The following is a 15,708-nucleotide window of genomic DNA, read 5'->3' as shown; positions in this document are numbered from 1 at the left end:
GCCGAAGCTCCCCCTCCCCAGCCCCGGGTCGGGTCCGCCGGTGCTCACCCGGGCGGCCGGGGCCGGTCGCATCCTGCCCGGCGGCTGCAGGAACCGGAACACGGAAGGAGGCGGAGGCGCTGGGCTGGAGCCGCTCGGCTCTGCCCCCTGCTCCGTGGAGGACCGGAGCCGGCAGCGCGCCGTGACCCCCCCTAACCCCGCACCGAGCGGGGCCCACCCGCGCCCCGAGCACCGGCAGACCCCGACCCGGGAGCCCCTCGGCCCCTTCCCATACACGGGGTGCAACTTCTCCAGGCTGCCGCCCCCCCGTCCCGGGTACCCCCCCCAGCTCTGCTCATGGGGGTCAGGGGTACCCCCAGCACAGCCACCCCCCTATAGGCATCCCAGCTTCCCCATTCCCCTCAGGATTTCCCTCATTCCCAGCACACAGCCCTCCCCCCATGTGGCATCAAGGGGCTGGGACCCCCCCACCCGCCTCCCAAAATCCAAGACAAAGCCTCTGGCATCAACACCACTTGCTTTAATGGGCACAGCAGGATGCTGCAGTCGGTTGTTACAACACGCTTCTCCTCGCTGTCCCCATTCCCAGGGGCTGGAGCACTCAAAATCCTCCTCACCACTCGCAGCTTCCCCTGGGTGATCCCAGCGCCCCTCTGCCTGCAGCACCCAAAACACAGCGGGGCTGTTCCCCACGGCCATGGGTGCAGGGAGCAAAGGGAAGGGCTCCAGGGTGATGCTGCCAGACCCTCGGTCCCATAGCTGGCTTCCCAACTCAGTGCCAAACCTTCAACCCCCGGCCCCCCCCAAGTGAAGGAGCCGAACACACAGGGCAGGGCCGGGTCCCAGCATCAATGAGCCCCCGTGGGCTCTGGGCTGGGCTGCACCGGGGTCCCCCCTTCGCCCTCCTGCAGCCGGCGGATGTGCTGGTCCAGCAGAGCAGTGAGGTGTGCGGAGCTGCGCTGGAGCAGGGAGGATGTCTGGGAGGGCAGGAGGGACAGGGCACCCACTGCCTGCCCCTGGGCAACCTCCAGAGAGGGCAGCTTGGCAAAGTTCTCCACTCCCTGCCTGCTCAGGATGGTGTCGTCGATGCAGGCGCCTGGAAGAGAGGAGCAGAGCTGAAGAGGGGAGATGGAAGGGCTTCATCATCCACAGAGGAAACGCTCCTGCAGGCAGGGCTCCCACCCCTCGCCGGCCACCCCCTCGTTTTAATGGACACGGATGCAGCTTCCCACTGGAGCCAGAGCACAGGGAATGCTCTCACCCAGGAGGTTGATCTGTGGCACTCCCTTCAGCACCCGCAGCATCTCCTTGGCCTTCACTTCCCGGCTCACCAGCAGGATGTTGCGGGCCACAAAGAGAGGGAGGAGGTTCCTGTACTTGGACTGCGACAGCACGGGCCTGATGATCTGGAGGAGAGAGCTCTCAGGGGAGCACAGAGGCTGCTTCCCACCCTTGAGGAAGGCTCCTGCACCTTCCCCCTGCTGCCACACCGGGACCAGCCCCAGCAGCTCTGCCCCTACCTCATTCAGGAAGAACTTGACCTCGATGTTGTGCTTGCGGAGGTAGTGCCTTAGCAGCATCATGTCCTCCCCGGGCATGGCGTTGTACTGGCACACGGCGATCATCCGGTTGTCCCGGAACGCCTCCTCCACCTGCCGCTGCAGCAGCCGCACGTAACCGTTGTCCTGACGGGATCACAGCAGCCACTGGACACAGGGAAGAGGCCACGGCTGCTGCGGCCCCTGCTCCAACCCCGCACCCGGAGCCTCTGCCGTGGGTCAGGACTCACCAGCACTCGGTTTACTCCTGAACACCCCCAATGGGATGAAACGGGGCAGCAACACCCCAGAGAGCTCCCACACCGGGGGCCGGGGCAGGGGAGCCCCAGGGCAGGGTCCCCCTGAAGCGCTGCACCTCATCCTGGGGGTGCTGCGGGGGTAAAGCCCCTCACCCACAGCGGCCACAACAACTATTACCTCCTCGACCACTTCGGCTTCCTTCTTGGGGGGCAGGCAGCGCGGCGGCACGGCCGGCCGCGGGGCCACGTACTCGGTCACGGCCATCAGCTTCTGGCGCTGGAAGTGCATGGCCTTCCAGTGGCGGGTGACTGCCTTGGAGCCGCGGCGGACGAGCTGCAGGGCGGGCAGCCAGCCTGCGGGCAGAGGCACGGGTAAGGACGGGCCCGGGCGGAGCGGGTAAGGACAGACCGGACTCCAACACCGCGCTCCCCGCCCGGGGCCGGCCCTCACCGCGCCGCCATGGCGCCCCGCCACCGCCGCTCAGCGCCGCCATCTTCGCGCAAGGCCTTGTGGGACGGCGGCGGCGCACAGAGCCCCGCCCCTCCCGCCGCCGCCTGTCTCCTAGCAACGGGCACGCTGCGGCCTGCACCGCCCCGGGAGCCCCCTCGGTCCCGGCGACCCCGATCCCGGCCCCATGGTGCCCGCAGCCCCGGGGGTCTCCTTGCCCGGCATGGGGGTCCCAGCGCTGGCCCTGCCCAGCCCCCGAGCCCGCGGGTTTCTGCCCCCCATTGCCCCAGCGCCCGGCCCCTCGCAGCGGGCAGCGGCGCCGGGCCCGTCCCCACAGCGCAGCCACCCGAGGGCCCAGCGCAGGGACAAGGACACCGGCCCCATGGCTGGGCAAGGGGAGACCCGGCTCGGGGGGGAGCGAACGTCCCCAGGAGTGACCCTCACCGACAGCCTCCTCAGCACCAGGATGGTGGAGCCCTGCTCCCCGGAGAGCCGGTGAGGGTCCATAGAGCCCCCCTGCACCCCCAGCCTGGCGGGGAGGGGTCTCTGTGCCCCAGGGTCACCCCGAGCACCCCCTCTCGTCCAGACCCCCCGAGCTGCCGGCCCCCTGCACCATACGCTTGGACCGGGAGCACATCAGTGCCATCGGGAGGCTCCAGAGCCTGCGGGACATCCACAGCCTCTACCTGCAGCAGGTATGGGGCAGGTAACACGGCTCAGTCGAGGGTCTCAGCCATTTGGAGCTTTAGGGTCCTCCTAAGCTCTGCAGCTGCAGCCCCGTAACCCTCTCCATAAAGCTCCTGTGTTACCCCAGCGAGGTCGGAGCTCCCAAAGTCTCATTTTTAATGCACTTCCTTTGTTTTCTCTCCCCCCAGAACCAAATTGAGAAGATCGAGAACTTGAGCAGCTTCCCCAACCTGCGGTACAGGCACCCCAAGGACACGGCTTTCCATGGGCAGAGGAGAGCAGGGATCCCTCCTTCCTGTGGCAGAGCCGGGGGGGTCCCAGCTGCAGCTCCTGACCCCGGGGGCTGTGGTGTCCCCCCCACCTCACGCCGCTGCCCTCCCTGTGCTCCGCAGGTTCCTGTCCCTGGCTGGAAACCGCATCCGCAGAGTGGAGAACCTGCAGCCCCTGCAGCACCTGCGCGTCCTGGACCTGTCCAACAACCGCATCCAGACGCTGGACCCAGGTGAGAGGCAGGAACGGGGCTGGATGTAGCCTGGGTCTGCCTCAGAGGGGCCTTGGGTAGCCAGGAACGTCGGCAGGCCCTGGTCTGGGCTCTGCCCTCAGGTCCCAGTCCGTGGCTGCTGCCTCTGGAGACGGTGAAGAGCTGTGGGAGATGGGGGTTTGGTGGATGGGGGGGTCTCAGCTTCCATCTCAGCCCCTTTCTGCCTTCCCTTGGACCTGTGCAGCTGAGCTGCCCCACAGCCTCCGTCTCCTCGACCTAAGAGGAAACGAATGCATCCACCAGCAGGGATACAGGTGGGTCAGGGGAGGCTGCAAGGGAGAGAGCCAGCCCCCCAAACCATAAGAGACCCTCAGTGGGGTACAGTCCCCCCTCCAGTATCACATACAACCTTTTATTTGCTCTTCCTTTGGTGCTTGCAGGGAGCTGGTGGTGGGTGCTCTGCCCCACCTCCTGCAGCTGGATGCTCAGCCCGTCCATGGCAGTGTGGATGAGGAGGAGGAGGAAGGAGGCTCCTGCAGCAGTGAGGATGAAGACGATGAGCTGCTCTCTGTGCCAAGCAGCCCTTTCACTGCAGGCAAAGGTGCTCAGGTTGAAGCAGGGCACGTTGCATGCTTGGGGGTTAAGCAGGCTGGTCCCTCTGTCCCCAGGGGTCACAGGAGTGGCAGGGAGCTCCATCAGATCTGTAATTCTCCTCTCTCCATTCTACCTGAAAGGAGGATGGAGTGAGGTGAGGTCAATCTCTTCTCCCAGGCGATAGGGCAAGCTGCACCAGGGGAGGTTTAAGTTGGAGCTGAGAAGCAATTCCTTCCCCAAAGGGTGCTCAGGCATTGGAACAGGCTGCCCAGGGCAGGGCTGCAGTCACTGTCCCTGCAAGTGTTTATACACCGTGGAGACGAGGCCTCAGTGCCATGGGTTAGGGGTGGCCTTGGCAGTGCTGAGAATGGTTGGACTGGATGAGCTGAAAGGGCTTTTCCAACCTGGTTGAGTCCATGATTCTATGATCCCCGGCAGATTTCTTTGCGGACCTGCACCAGGAGCTGGCCAGGCACTCTGAGAGGAGGAGGAGGGAGGCCCTGCAGGAACATCAGACCCATCTGGAAAAGCTGGAGGAGCTGCGGGAGCGCCGGGATCTGCTGCTGCCGCCCATGCCACTGAATGCACCCAGCATTATGGCTCTGGGCCCCCGGCGGTGTCAGCGCCATCCCCAAGTCAAGCTGGGGACACCACTGCCACTGCCGCCCCAGCGAGCTCCCAGCAGGAGCCAGCCCCAGAACAAGGCTCTGGAAGAAGATACTTGTGCCAAAGGAGCAAGAAACAAAGAGTTGTCCCCAATACCCCGCAGCAGCACAGCACCACGCAGTTGGGATTAAAGCTTCTTTATTCCTACACCAACCCCCTGTCTGCCACGGAGCATCCAGCCCTGCAGCCTGACAGTGGGAAAGACACATGGGGCCACAGGCAGGACCCCATATCCCACTCCACATCCCTCTCCTTCCCCCTGCAGCTGCATTTCAGGCCACAGCCACCTCTCACAGTGCTGGTTCCTCAGAGAGCTGAAGGCTCCGCAGCCCCAGGCTGGGCTGGAGACACCGGTTGGGATGAAGTGAGGAGCTGGGGTGGGAACCGGGAATGTTTTCTCATCCCCCATATACAGGAGCAGGGTTTATGTGTAAAACTTCATCTCTGCCTCCACGCAGTCGAAGAAGAGGTCGGCCAGCTCCTCAGGGCAGGGGGCCACTCTCCCCTCCAGCAACGCATTCATCCCCTCCAGACCCTGCTTCTCCAGGTCCCGCAGCGTCTGCAGAAGCTTCTGGCCTCGCTCCTGGTGGCATCAGGAAGGGAGAAGAGCTGAGACTGGGCACCCTCGAGGAGTTCCACTGCTTCCCACATCACCAGGGCAGCGCAAGGGTCCCGGGCGGCAGCGCCCGGGGAAGGGTCTGTGGTACCTGGTCGCTCTCCATCAGCTCCAGCGCCGCCTGATGCCGGCGGTAGAGCTCGTGCCGCCGATCCACCATGCTCTGGAACCGCGGGATCTGCTTGGCAGGGTCATCCCGGAAGGTGGGAGATCTCACCTGCGGCACGGGCTTGAGCCCGGCCACAAAGACAAAGGGCTTGAAGACAGACCTGCAGGAGAGGAGCATCCCTGGGACTGGGCAGCACGAGGGATGCTCAACCTGGGACACAGCCTCATCCCTGTCACCCCAAGGTGGAGCTGTCCCCTCCATGTCCTCACCTGGAGGGGTCAGGGGTGGCTGTGAAGAAGTGGACGCAGGGCAGAGCAGGGTCCCGGGGCAGCACGGACACCATGGTGCCTGCCGTGCGGAACCCCTCCGTGTCCACACAGATCCCGCTGGCCTTGTCCCGCAGAATGGCCATGAACGTCTCTGCTGTGATGTGACCTGGTGGGTAAGGCAGAGCCACGTCACCACTGGCACCTGAGCTATGCTCACAGCAACCACGAGGAGTGGGGAGATACTGGGATGAGCCTTGGGTGGCCGTTCCTGTCCCCCACCCCTGTCCCCACCTGCGTGCTGCTGCAGCAGCTCCCTGCCGGCGCTGTAGCGGGCTTTGGCAGCCTCCATACGAGGGGGCTGCTGCGTCAGGGAGAAGACCTGGGCGAAGCTGAACTCTCCGTCCCCGCTCCACCAGCCCTGGCTGCGCGCTCGCTGCCGCAGCCCCGGGTGCTCAGCTGTGATCTCCTTCCCGATGCTGAGCTGGTTGGAGATGTTCCGGCTGCCCTCTGCCAAGGCCGGGCTGTGGCAATCAGGCTGAGGGACACACACAGGGCTCCCCGTCCTCCCAGTACCACCAGCACCCGCTCACCTCGGATCTGCTGGGCTGCCCAGTACTGCCCAGCCGTCTCCAGCACCCAGGCCTCGGTGCGGTCAGCCAGCAGGAAGGTGTTGTGGTAGATGAAGGGCACCGGCTCCTCTTTGCAGCTCCCACCCTGGCCATAGCGCTCCAACAACGCCGTGATCACCTCCAGGGCCTCCCGGGCAGAGCTGCCCCGCTCCAAAGCCAGCCTGCCGCGCCGGCAGCACCCGTCTAACGGCGCTGGAGGGGGGACACGGCGGGGCGGCCGCGGCACCGGGAGGGTCACAACACGGTCCTCACCTCACCAGGTCCATCCCCAGCAGCGCCTCGTCCTGCCCCACGGGCTCACGGGTCCAAACACCCTCGTTGCCCACACAGACACCGTGTTCGTTGGCGCCCATCTCAGCACCCCAGAGCCAGGCAGGACGGCTCAGCACCACAGCGTGGGTCCTCTCCGCCTGCTCGATCTCCAGGTAGGTGCACTGGGGAGGGGGACACGGCGCTGGGGCTGAGACCCGGCACGCTCAGTGCACTGTACCCAATGTCCCCAGCGCGGCCTCACCTGGACTTTGTCCCCGGGCTGGTGGGTGGCAGCGGGGACGTAAAGCACCTCCTGCACCTCGCTCCGCGGCCGGTCCGCGTTCTTGCCGAAGATGACGGCGGGAGTCGCGGTGTGCGGCGGCAGCGCCACGAAGCAGTCGCAAGACGAGGGTGTGGAATCGAATCCCGCCATCCTAAACCGAGCCCCGAGGGGGATGTCACCCCCTTGGCCCCGTCCTGACTGTGTCCCCAGCGTTTCTTTAGGGCTGGGGGACAGCAGAGACCTCATCCCTTGGGGGCACCTCCTGCCCCGGGACCCCGCAGCGCTGCACAGACCGCAGATGGGACCCCCTCAACCCCCACAAACCCCCCTTCGGGACCCCACGGACCTGCTGCCGCTCCCGCAGAGCCACCGCCGCCGTCCGGTCCCGCCCCCAGCCCCGCCGCGTCCGTGCGACGGCGGCGCCCCGTGGCCGGAGGCCGAACGGCGGCAGAGGCGGGGACCGGCACCGGCACCCGCTGGGGTGGGGGGACCAGAGCCCGAAGGAGCCCGGGAACGGGGGTCCCACGTTGTATCTCCAGTGGGGAAGGGACGGGGACATGGTGTGAACTGGGGGGGTTTCCTGGACAGCACCCCCAATGGGCAGCATCCCCATGGGCATCAACCCCCGTGGTGGGCAGCACCCCCATGCTGAGGACCCCAACAGGCATCACACCGCAAATGACAGCACCCCCCAATTGCTGTGCATGGGCATCACCTCCCAGTTGGCAACATCCCCCAATGGGCTGCACCCCCACTGGCATCAGCCTCAATGGGCATCACCTCCCAATGGGCAGCACCCCTGTAGGCACCCCACACTTGACAACACCCCTAGTGGGCATCACCCCCGTAGGCATCATCCCCATGTTCAGCAGCCCCACATTCAGCACCCCAATGGGCAGTACCCCCATGCTGAGCACCCCAACGGGCAGCTCCCTCCGTGGGCAGCGTCCCGCAGTCACGCCCGCCCCGCGGTATGCGGGCAGACCTGCCGGCAGCTCCCTGCCCGCGGGGAGGGACCCTGGGCACCCGCCCGGCACGTCCCGGGGTGCAGGATGCGGCCCTCCTGAGGCCGGGGTTCATTTGGCCCTCACCCCCTCTTCCTGCATCCCCATCCCGAGGCCAGGGTGAGGGTCTGCGGCGGGGGGGGATACCGGGATACCGACGCCTGGATGGATCCCTTGGCACAGACGGAGCCGGAGAGCCAGGGCGTGGAAAAACACGCGGCGTTTATTCCAGTACAAAACCCAATCCCACAGCCCCGCAGCCTCTTCACAGCACAAACGCTCCCCTCCTTGCAGGGGGGGGACACCCCTCGATGCAGCACCCCCTTCCCCAGGGGGCCCGGCGGGGGGATGCCCGGGAGCCCCCAGCTTGGCCGGTTCCTCCCTCGCCCCGGGGGAGGCAGCTCGGGGGTGGGAGACGCGGCGGTTCGGGGTGCAGGGCTGGGATCCCCACGCCGCAGCAGGCTGGACTGGTTTCGGCGGGTGGGAGCCGGCCTCCGGCCTTCCCCACCCGGTTTTACAGCCTTCATTGCCCCATCGCGGCAGCAGGGCCCGGGGGGGTGCGGGGGTAGAGTGCACCTGGGGCCCCTCCTCGTACCCCCCCCCGGCTCCGAGCCAGGCGGGGGGCAGCTCTGTGGTGCTGAGCCCCGAGACCCGGCATCACAGATCACAGGGGACCCCCCCTGCTCTGTGAGGCTGAGCCCCGGCATCACTGGGGAGCCCCCCTGCTCGGGGGTCCCTCCCCAGCCCACCTTTGGGGGTGCCCCCAGTTCAGCCCCCCTAAACCTGCCCCAGTAGCACAGGGGGTCCCCAACACTCCAGAGCCCCCCCGGCTGTGGCTGGAGCCAGGCTGGGCTACTAAAATCCAACGGGGCACCGGAGTGATGCTACAGCAACACGAGGAGGGGCTTGAGCCCCCCCTCTGGGCTTCCCTCAGGAGATGAAATCCCAGCCAGGGGCTCCCAGAAGGAATTTTGTGCTGGAAAAGGCAAATGCTGGAGTCGGGGACGTCCTTCGAGAGCTGCGGGCAGCCCAGGTCACCCGAGTCCTGCGGGGGGACGGTTGGTGGCATTTGTGCCATGGGGCTGAGGACATGTTCTGAGACCCCCCCAGCGAGACTTCACCTCGTGCTGGGTTTCTCCAGCCCATAGCTTGTCCCCAGCCCCACGGCACAGTGGGGCTGCTGTCAGCCTCATGCACACCAGTGGGGATGGGGACAGGGTTCTTTGGGGGGTCCTACCCCCCATCCCCATCCATAGGGCCCGCGGCCACAGCTTCGGCCTGAGATGTCCACTCTGCCGGAGTGGCAAAGCCTGGCTTCACCTTAATAAAATAATAATAATTAATAATATTAATTAATAATAATAATAATACAATCAAAACCGAACGTTTTGGGGCGCCCTCTGGGCACGGACCCCACTCGACTTCACCTCCACCTCTTCCCCCCAGACCTTGGGGTGCTCCGAGCCCGGGCAGCCCCCACCCAGAGCCCCCAGGATGGGGCCATGCTGGGAGATCGTCCCCCTCAAATCTCCCCCCTTCCCCAGATTCCCAACTGGTGTGAGCTGGTGCTGGCTGGGGGGCAGAGCCGGGGGAGCCCCGGGTGCCCTGAGCAGCCTGCGAGCCCCATCCCACCCGACCCCAGCGCTGCCCCCTAACACAACACCCCCCACCCCCAGGTCCCAGTTTCAGCATCTCCTTCTGTGTCCAAGGGGTTCTGCCAAAATCGGGGGGGATAAGACCCAAAAGGTCTAAACCCCAAGATTCGCGGTCTACCAGCCAGGGGTGAAAGACAGAAATGGGGTCCCCTGGGGAAAGGAGGACAGCCCCAGAGGAGGAAAACACGGGATCCCTGGTTGGGGGGTGGCCCAGGGAGACCCAGGGACCTGGACAGGGACAGCTATGGGGTCCCGGGGGGGGGACAGGCAGCATGCACAGGGGTTCCCTGGAGATACGGGATCCCGGGGAGGGGCAGCATGCACGGGGAGGACGGGGGGGGGGGGGCAGCGGGGGTCCCGCAGCGCCGCGGTCCCCAATGGGAGGGACGGCAGCGTTGGAAGCGGGGGGGGGGAAGCGCCGGACAGCGCGACCGTGCCAGGCCGGAGGAATGCGGCCGCCCCGGCTCTCCCGGGACCGCGGCCGCCCGGGAGCTTCCCGCCCGGGGCCGCGGCGGTGGGTGTGGGAAAGCTGCAGGTGTGCGCTTGGGCAACCGCCCGCCGCGCCACGCGCCCGCCCCGGCCATCCCGGCCCTTCCTGTGGGGCGCAAGGAAAAGGGGGTTCACCCCCCTCCATCCCTCCCCCGGCACCCACAGCGCGGCCCCATAGCGTGAGGGACCCCCCGAGCCCTGCGTGTCCCACAGGGGTGCCAGAACCAGCGTGGCTGGCAAAAGGACAGGGCTGGAACGGGGGGGGCCTGAGCCGGGAATGGTAACACTCATGGAAAGGGATATGGGGAGGGGGCCGGGGGGCTGTGGCTGCTCTCCCCAAGCAAAGGCTCCCGGGTTTCTCCTCTCTCCCTTTCTCCTTCCTCCCCTTTGGGCTGGACGTGCCCAGGCAGCGCCTGCTCCTTCGGCTCCCATTGATGTTGCTCCCAAACAGCCCCACCGCCTGCCAGCAGCCTCCCGAAGGGAGAAAAAAGATGATTTGGGAAACCGGGGGAGGACGGGGGGGAACCGGGGCGGGAGAGCGGGAGCGGGACAAGTGAAACTGCCGCGGGGCAGCTCCGGCTCCAGCGCTCCCCAACCGGCAGCGCCGCGCATTGTGTGTGTGTCCCCCCGCTTCGAGCACAAGGTGCCAGCCCTGCGCCCTCCCATCCCACCCTAAAACCCTTCGGAGACCAGCCCCAAAGGGACACTTCCCCCCCCACAACCCGGGGCCCTCCCCACCTCCATCCGTGTTCCCCCCCGGGGCTCAGTGGCTCAGTTTGTGGGGGCTGCGTTCCCCCCCTCGGGCTCCCGCTTGCCTCCCTTGCCGGCCGACGGGTCCCCAGCGCCCTTGACCTCGGGTTCGGCCCCGTCTTTGCCCCCATCGTGTGTCTTCATGTGCTTGCCCAGGTGGTCGCTGCGCATGAAGACCCGGCCGCAGACGGGGCAGGCGAATTTCTTGGCTCCGGTGTGGGTCTGGAGGTGCCGCTGCAGCTCGTCGGAGCGGGTGAAGCGTTTGCCGCAGAAGAGCCAGTTGCAGACGAAGGGTCGGTCTCCGCTGTGCCACCGTAAGTGCGCTTTGAGGTGGGACGTCTTGGCATACGCCTTCCCGCAGCCGGGAATGTGGCAGTTGTGTAGGTGCTTCCGTTTCACGCCCTCGGGGCACGGACCCCCCCTTTCCGCCTCCTGGCAGTTGGGGCAGCGGCACGCCGCCTGCCCCCCCCCCCGCGGCACCGCACGACGGGCACCCTTGGGCCTCCCGCCGCCTTCCACCTCCGGGCCGCGGGGCTCGGGGGGACCCTCCAACGCCTTCGCCCCCTCCGCTCCCAAGAGATGCTGGGCGGGGGGGGGCAGCAGATGGGCAGGGGGAGCGCAGAGCTGGTGCTCCCCACCACCGTACCCCCCTAGGGCCGGTGGCAACCCGGGGTGCCCGGGCACCTGCAGCCCCCCGCCTTGCCCGGGGGGCAGCTCCATCCAGCTTGCTCCGGCGTGGAGGTCCCACCAGTTGACGCCTCCTTCTTCACCGGGGGCACCCGGATGGGGGGGCCGAAACCAGGGCTCGTAGGGATGCGCCATGTCCGGAGGAGCCGCCGGTAGCAGCTTGGTGTAGGCACCGGGGGCCGCGGGGCCGTCGCTGGGCAGCTCTAACCGCGGGGGGCCATGCGGCTCGTAGCTACCGGGGTTGGCGAAGGCGACGTCGTCCGGACCCACCAGCGGCAGCTCCGGGGGGGGCGCTGGGTTCAGCGGGGTAGCGAATTCGGCGGCGCCCGCCGCGGCGGTGCCGCTGCCGGTGCCGTGGGGCTGGAAGGGCTGCAGCGGCTGCAGGTCCAGGTGGCTCGGCGAGGCGCGGGGCGCGTCCGAGGGCTGAGTCCCCAGGGAGCCGCAGACCGCTGTGAGCATTGCCGAGCGGCGCGGGGCGGAGGCGCAGACAGACCTGCGGGGCCAAGGAGGGGTGGGGAGAGAAGAGCTGTGTGAAAAGAGGGGGCACGCACACACCTCCGACACCCCCCTTTACCCCTGCACACAGCGGCACCAGTTCCTATCCTGCACCACCATGCACTCCATCGCCAGCGATTTGGGGGACACCCCTGAGCCATCGAGGGGGGTTCTGTGCTCTACAGCCCGGTGTGACACCAGGATAGCGGCATCAGGTAGGGGGGTACTCCTTAGCATCCACCCCTATGTGTCTATGGACCCTGTGCCAGCCCCGGTGCTGGTGGGTCATGCTTGTGCCCCAAAGGGGTCGGTGCCTAACTCCAAAATCTAACACAACCACCACCATCTGCCTTGTCACCCCCCCAGCCATGTCACCCCAACACGACTGGGGTCCCTATGGCGACATGAGTGGTGTCCCCAAGCCACAGCATCCGCGAGGTCACCCTGGCTCTCCCATGTCTCAGGCACACTGGGAGACCATCTCCCCCATCCCTGCTCCTGCCTCAAGCCCCTGGCCCGGCTGCGAGCCCCCAGGCTGCCGAAGGGGGAGCAAAACGCACCCCGCACCCCCGAGCCGGTTGGCAGCAGGATGGGGGAGCGGAGCCGGCTGCGGGGCAGCAGCAGAGCCCCGGGGCCGAGCCACCGGCAGCGCTTTGAAGCCGGGCTCCGGGCTGCCTTTGCCTGCGGCCCCAGACCCCCGGGGGCCACCCCTCGGTGCAGCCGCGGACCCCCCGGCACCCGCTGGCTGCCCCGTACGGGGCCGTGACTCACCGGAGCTGTGCAAACCCCACTGGGGACGGGCTCCACCCCAGTGTCGAAATCCACCTGCCGCCACCGGCTCCCGCCCCCCGCCTTCCCACCGGCGCCGGGGGGGGGGAGGGGGCAGCGGGGACCCCCCCAACACGCAACCGCTCCCGGTCCCCATCACCCCATCACCCTTACGCCATCCCCCCTGGCTCTCGGCCACCCGAGTGGGACAGGGACAGAGCCTCAAGGAGACCCCCCCGAGGGGTGCTGAAAGCTTTGGTGTGGGGGATTCCCTGTGCAAAGGGGCCAGACCCCCACTGCCCCCCAATCCCCAGTGTTATAAGCCCAGAGCAGGGAGGGGGTCTCCAGTGCTGAAGACACCCCCCACCTCAATTGCATGGGAACAGTGTTTTCCCCTGCCAGATGGCACCAGAGGGGACAGGGGGATCCCAAAGGCAGCTGGGAAGGGGGGGGGCCAAATCCCCCCAACAGAACCCCCTCCATCTGTGCTACCAACACTTGTAGGTGTTCAGCCTCCAAGCAGGGTGGTCTTGGGTGGGATGAGCCCTCCGGGCCTGGCAGCCCGAGCAGGTTTAGGGGTGCTGCTCCCCAGGAGGGGCTCAGCTCTGCCCACCCCAATCCTCGGGAGAGGCTGGCATCAGTTTTGGCTCCCGGGAACCATCTCTGTCTCCTGGGGACGCCAGGGGGGTGGGAGAGGGCTGGCACCAAGGGGCTCCATCGCTCTCACCCAGCAGTGGTCCCCAGTGGGGTCCTGAGCTCCCTCAGCCCCCTGCTCCCTATGGGGGCAAGATTGGGGTCACAACCATAAAACCCCATGGTGACGGCATGTCATGGGGCTTTGGGGTGGCAGCTGGCACTGCACAGGGTCCCTCAGATCTAAGGACAATGGGGGCATGACAGGAATGTCCCTCAGCTCCCCAGCTCTGACAAGAGAAGAAGGGACCCCCTTGGGGTCCGGGCAGGTCCCACTGGACCCAGAGCCAACACAGCCACACCACAGCGAGCTGCGGACACCCCGCTTCCAAACGTGTGTGTCCCTGCCCCAGCACCGAGCTCCCGACCAGGTCCCATTGTCCCCATTGCAACTACCCCATTCCCTGCTCCGCAGCCAGGAGCGGGGACCAGCGCTGGGATAGGATGGGGGGGCTGGGGGAGCGGCTGCCCAGGCCACGCGTGGAGGCTCCCGGGGCATTTTTCCATCCGGGAATGACGACAAAAAGTCCCCAAGGAGCTCCCGGCGTCCCCCTCCCTGGCGGGGCCCGGCGACGCTTTGGCCATTTCACCGCAGGGAAACTGAGGCACCGGCGGGTGATGCGTCCCGTGAGTCACGGCCCGGGCCGGGCAAAGCCTCTGCCCGTCTCCCGCCCCGTCGGTGCCTCGCCCCGCGGCGGGGCTGGGCGGGAAGCGCTGTCCGCAGCCCGGGCCCTGACCGGGGGAGCCCCGACGGGTGGGTCCGCAACAGAGGCAGGGCCGGGGACGCGGGTTCGGGGTGATGCTGCGGGGCTTGCGGTGATGCTGAGGTTCGGGCAGGGAGGCGGACGCCGTGGGTTGGGATAAGCGGGGGGGATGCCGCCGGCTCGCCGCGCTCACCCCGCCACCCACCGCACAGCACCGCTCCCCGGTACCGAAGCGAAACTCCCCGAGGCTTTGTTACGGGGGGGTGGACGGGACAGCGCTGGTTGCAGCGGGGGGAACGGGACAGGGGACAACCCCCATCGCAACCTCGCACCGGCGCTGGGTCCCTGCCCCAGGGGAAAGGGCTCCGCGCTGTGAGTTAGGGGGGGGGACGGAGAGAGGGGCGGCTGGGGCAGCGCAGAGGCCGGGAGCCCCGGGGCTCGGTGGCCAGTGGACGCGGCGGGCCGGCAAGCAAAGACTTGCCGGGGCTGGGCTGGGCTGGGGCGCGGAGCCACCGGCAGCACGTTCCCAGCCGCCGGCCGGTCGGGGCGGCCGCGGTAACCCTGACCCGGGCCGGGGGTCCCTACTCTGGGGGGAGGTCCCCTTCTCCTTCACCGCCCGCCGTCCCCCGGTCCCTCCGTCCCTCCCTGCCGCCGCGGCGGGGCCGGGCAGCGCCGGGGGGGGTACGTACGGGTCTAACGGCGGCGGCGGTGGAGAGGTCCCGGCGGGTCCGTCCTCATCGGCGTGGCGCGGGCGCTGGTTCCCGAGGGGACCCCGAGGGACCCGCGCGGCTCCCCAGGGACCGGGCACCCACTGGGCCGGGAGAGCAGGAATGGCCGGGTCCCAGCCCGGCGCCCGGCTCTTCCCTCCTCCCCACCGCCCAGCTCCACCCTCCCGGCCCAGGTGATTTTAACCCTTGGAGGCAGAGCCCCAGCCCCGCCGCTTGACAGGAGCCAGGTCCCGGTCCCAGGATCCGGCTCATGAAAGCGGAGGGAGGGGACGGGAAGTTCGCAGCAGACACCGCAAACGAGGGGGGTAATTAAAGAAGAAAGACACAACCGCCTCCCTCCCGCGCCAGTGGCCGCCTTCCTCCTGCCAACCCCACCGACGGGGACCCCCAGGCACCCCCCGCCTGTCCCCCACCGCCCCGGGTGGTGCCTGCCGGCTTCTGCCCCCGGGGATGCGCCCCACACCATTTGGGGAGCTCGGAGCCCCCTTTGCGGCTCAGTCCTGTACCATGGGGTTAAATGGGATGGGCACAGGCACAAGGAGACAAGTTTTGGGGTCAGAGCTGGACTGCTGGCGGGATGCTGATGGTGGATTTGGGATTTGGGGATATCCTGGCTGAGCTTGTCCTCACTGAGGGTGTCTGATCCTCCCGGCTCCCATGTGCCCACCACCAATCCTGCCAGCACAGGGGGGTGCCAGGAGGGATAAGCCCCAGGAGATGCCACGCAGCAACGCCACCAACACTTAACCACCGGGACATCGTGTCCCCATTCCCATGGCCACAATGGCCAGGCTCCCATTGGGACCCTCGTGGGCCTGGCAGAAGCCAACCCCACTCCATAGCCCATGGGAGAAGGTGCTGGTGCCTCGCTGGAACTGGGATCTGGGCCGATGCCGCATCTCC

General features: G+C 67.4%; 4 protein-coding genes across 4 annotated transcripts; 1 reads left to right on the top strand and 3 right to left on the bottom strand.

Moving 5' to 3' along the window:
* Nucleotides 1-511: 511 nt before the first annotated feature.
* MRPL10 (mitochondrial ribosomal protein L10) lies at nucleotides 512-2,304 on the bottom strand. Its single transcript, XM_080633566.1, has 5 exons — nucleotides 2,250-2,304; nucleotides 1,977-2,152; nucleotides 1,521-1,685; nucleotides 1,262-1,406; nucleotides 512-1,096 (listed from the first exon to the last, which is right to left on the bottom strand). The coding sequence occupies exons 1-5, from the start codon at nucleotides 2,290-2,292 to the stop codon at nucleotides 849-851; spliced, it is 777 nt and encodes a 258-aa protein (XP_080489692.1). The 5' UTR covers nucleotides 2,293-2,304; the 3' UTR covers nucleotides 512-848.
* A 324-nt stretch (nucleotides 2,305-2,628) lies between these two features.
* Nucleotides 2,629-4,805, top strand: LRRC46 (leucine rich repeat containing 46; the record flags this gene model as incomplete). The annotated part of the gene is made up of 7 exons (XM_080633550.1): nucleotides 2,629-2,741; nucleotides 2,833-2,941; nucleotides 3,122-3,168; nucleotides 3,326-3,435; nucleotides 3,659-3,728; nucleotides 3,855-4,015; nucleotides 4,447-4,805. The coding sequence occupies 7 exons, from the start codon at nucleotides 2,629-2,631 to the stop codon at nucleotides 4,803-4,805; spliced, it is 969 nt and encodes a 322-aa protein (XP_080489676.1).
* Nucleotides 4,806-5,021: 216 nt separating this feature from the next.
* Nucleotides 5,022-6,982, bottom strand: SCRN2 (secernin 2; the record flags this gene model as incomplete). Its single annotated transcript, XM_080633534.1, has 7 exons — nucleotides 5,022-5,257; nucleotides 5,382-5,559; nucleotides 5,669-5,834; nucleotides 5,960-6,175; nucleotides 6,259-6,458; nucleotides 6,550-6,731; nucleotides 6,812-6,982. 7 exons carry the CDS (start codon nucleotides 6,980-6,982, stop codon nucleotides 5,099-5,101), a joined length of 1,272 nt encoding a protein of 423 aa, XP_080489660.1. The 3' UTR covers nucleotides 5,022-5,098.
* A 3,769-nt stretch (nucleotides 6,983-10,751) lies between these two features.
* On the bottom strand, nucleotides 10,752-11,876 carry SP6 (Sp6 transcription factor; the record flags this gene model as incomplete). The annotated part of the gene is made up of 1 exon (XM_080633520.1): nucleotides 10,752-11,876. One exon carries the CDS (start codon nucleotides 11,874-11,876, stop codon nucleotides 10,752-10,754), a length of 1,125 nt encoding a protein of 374 aa, XP_080489646.1.
* Nucleotides 11,877-15,708: the final 3,832 nt, after the last annotated feature.

The sequence above is a fragment of the Psittacula echo genome, assembly GCF_963264785.1.
Source record: "Psittacula echo genome assembly, chromosome: 23".
In the NCBI taxonomy this organism is placed as follows: Eukaryota; Metazoa; Chordata; class Aves; order Psittaciformes; family Psittacidae; genus Psittacula; species Psittacula echo.
The sequence above is the reverse complement of the archived record's forward strand: the minus strand, read 5'-3'. Positions and strand labels throughout refer to the sequence as shown.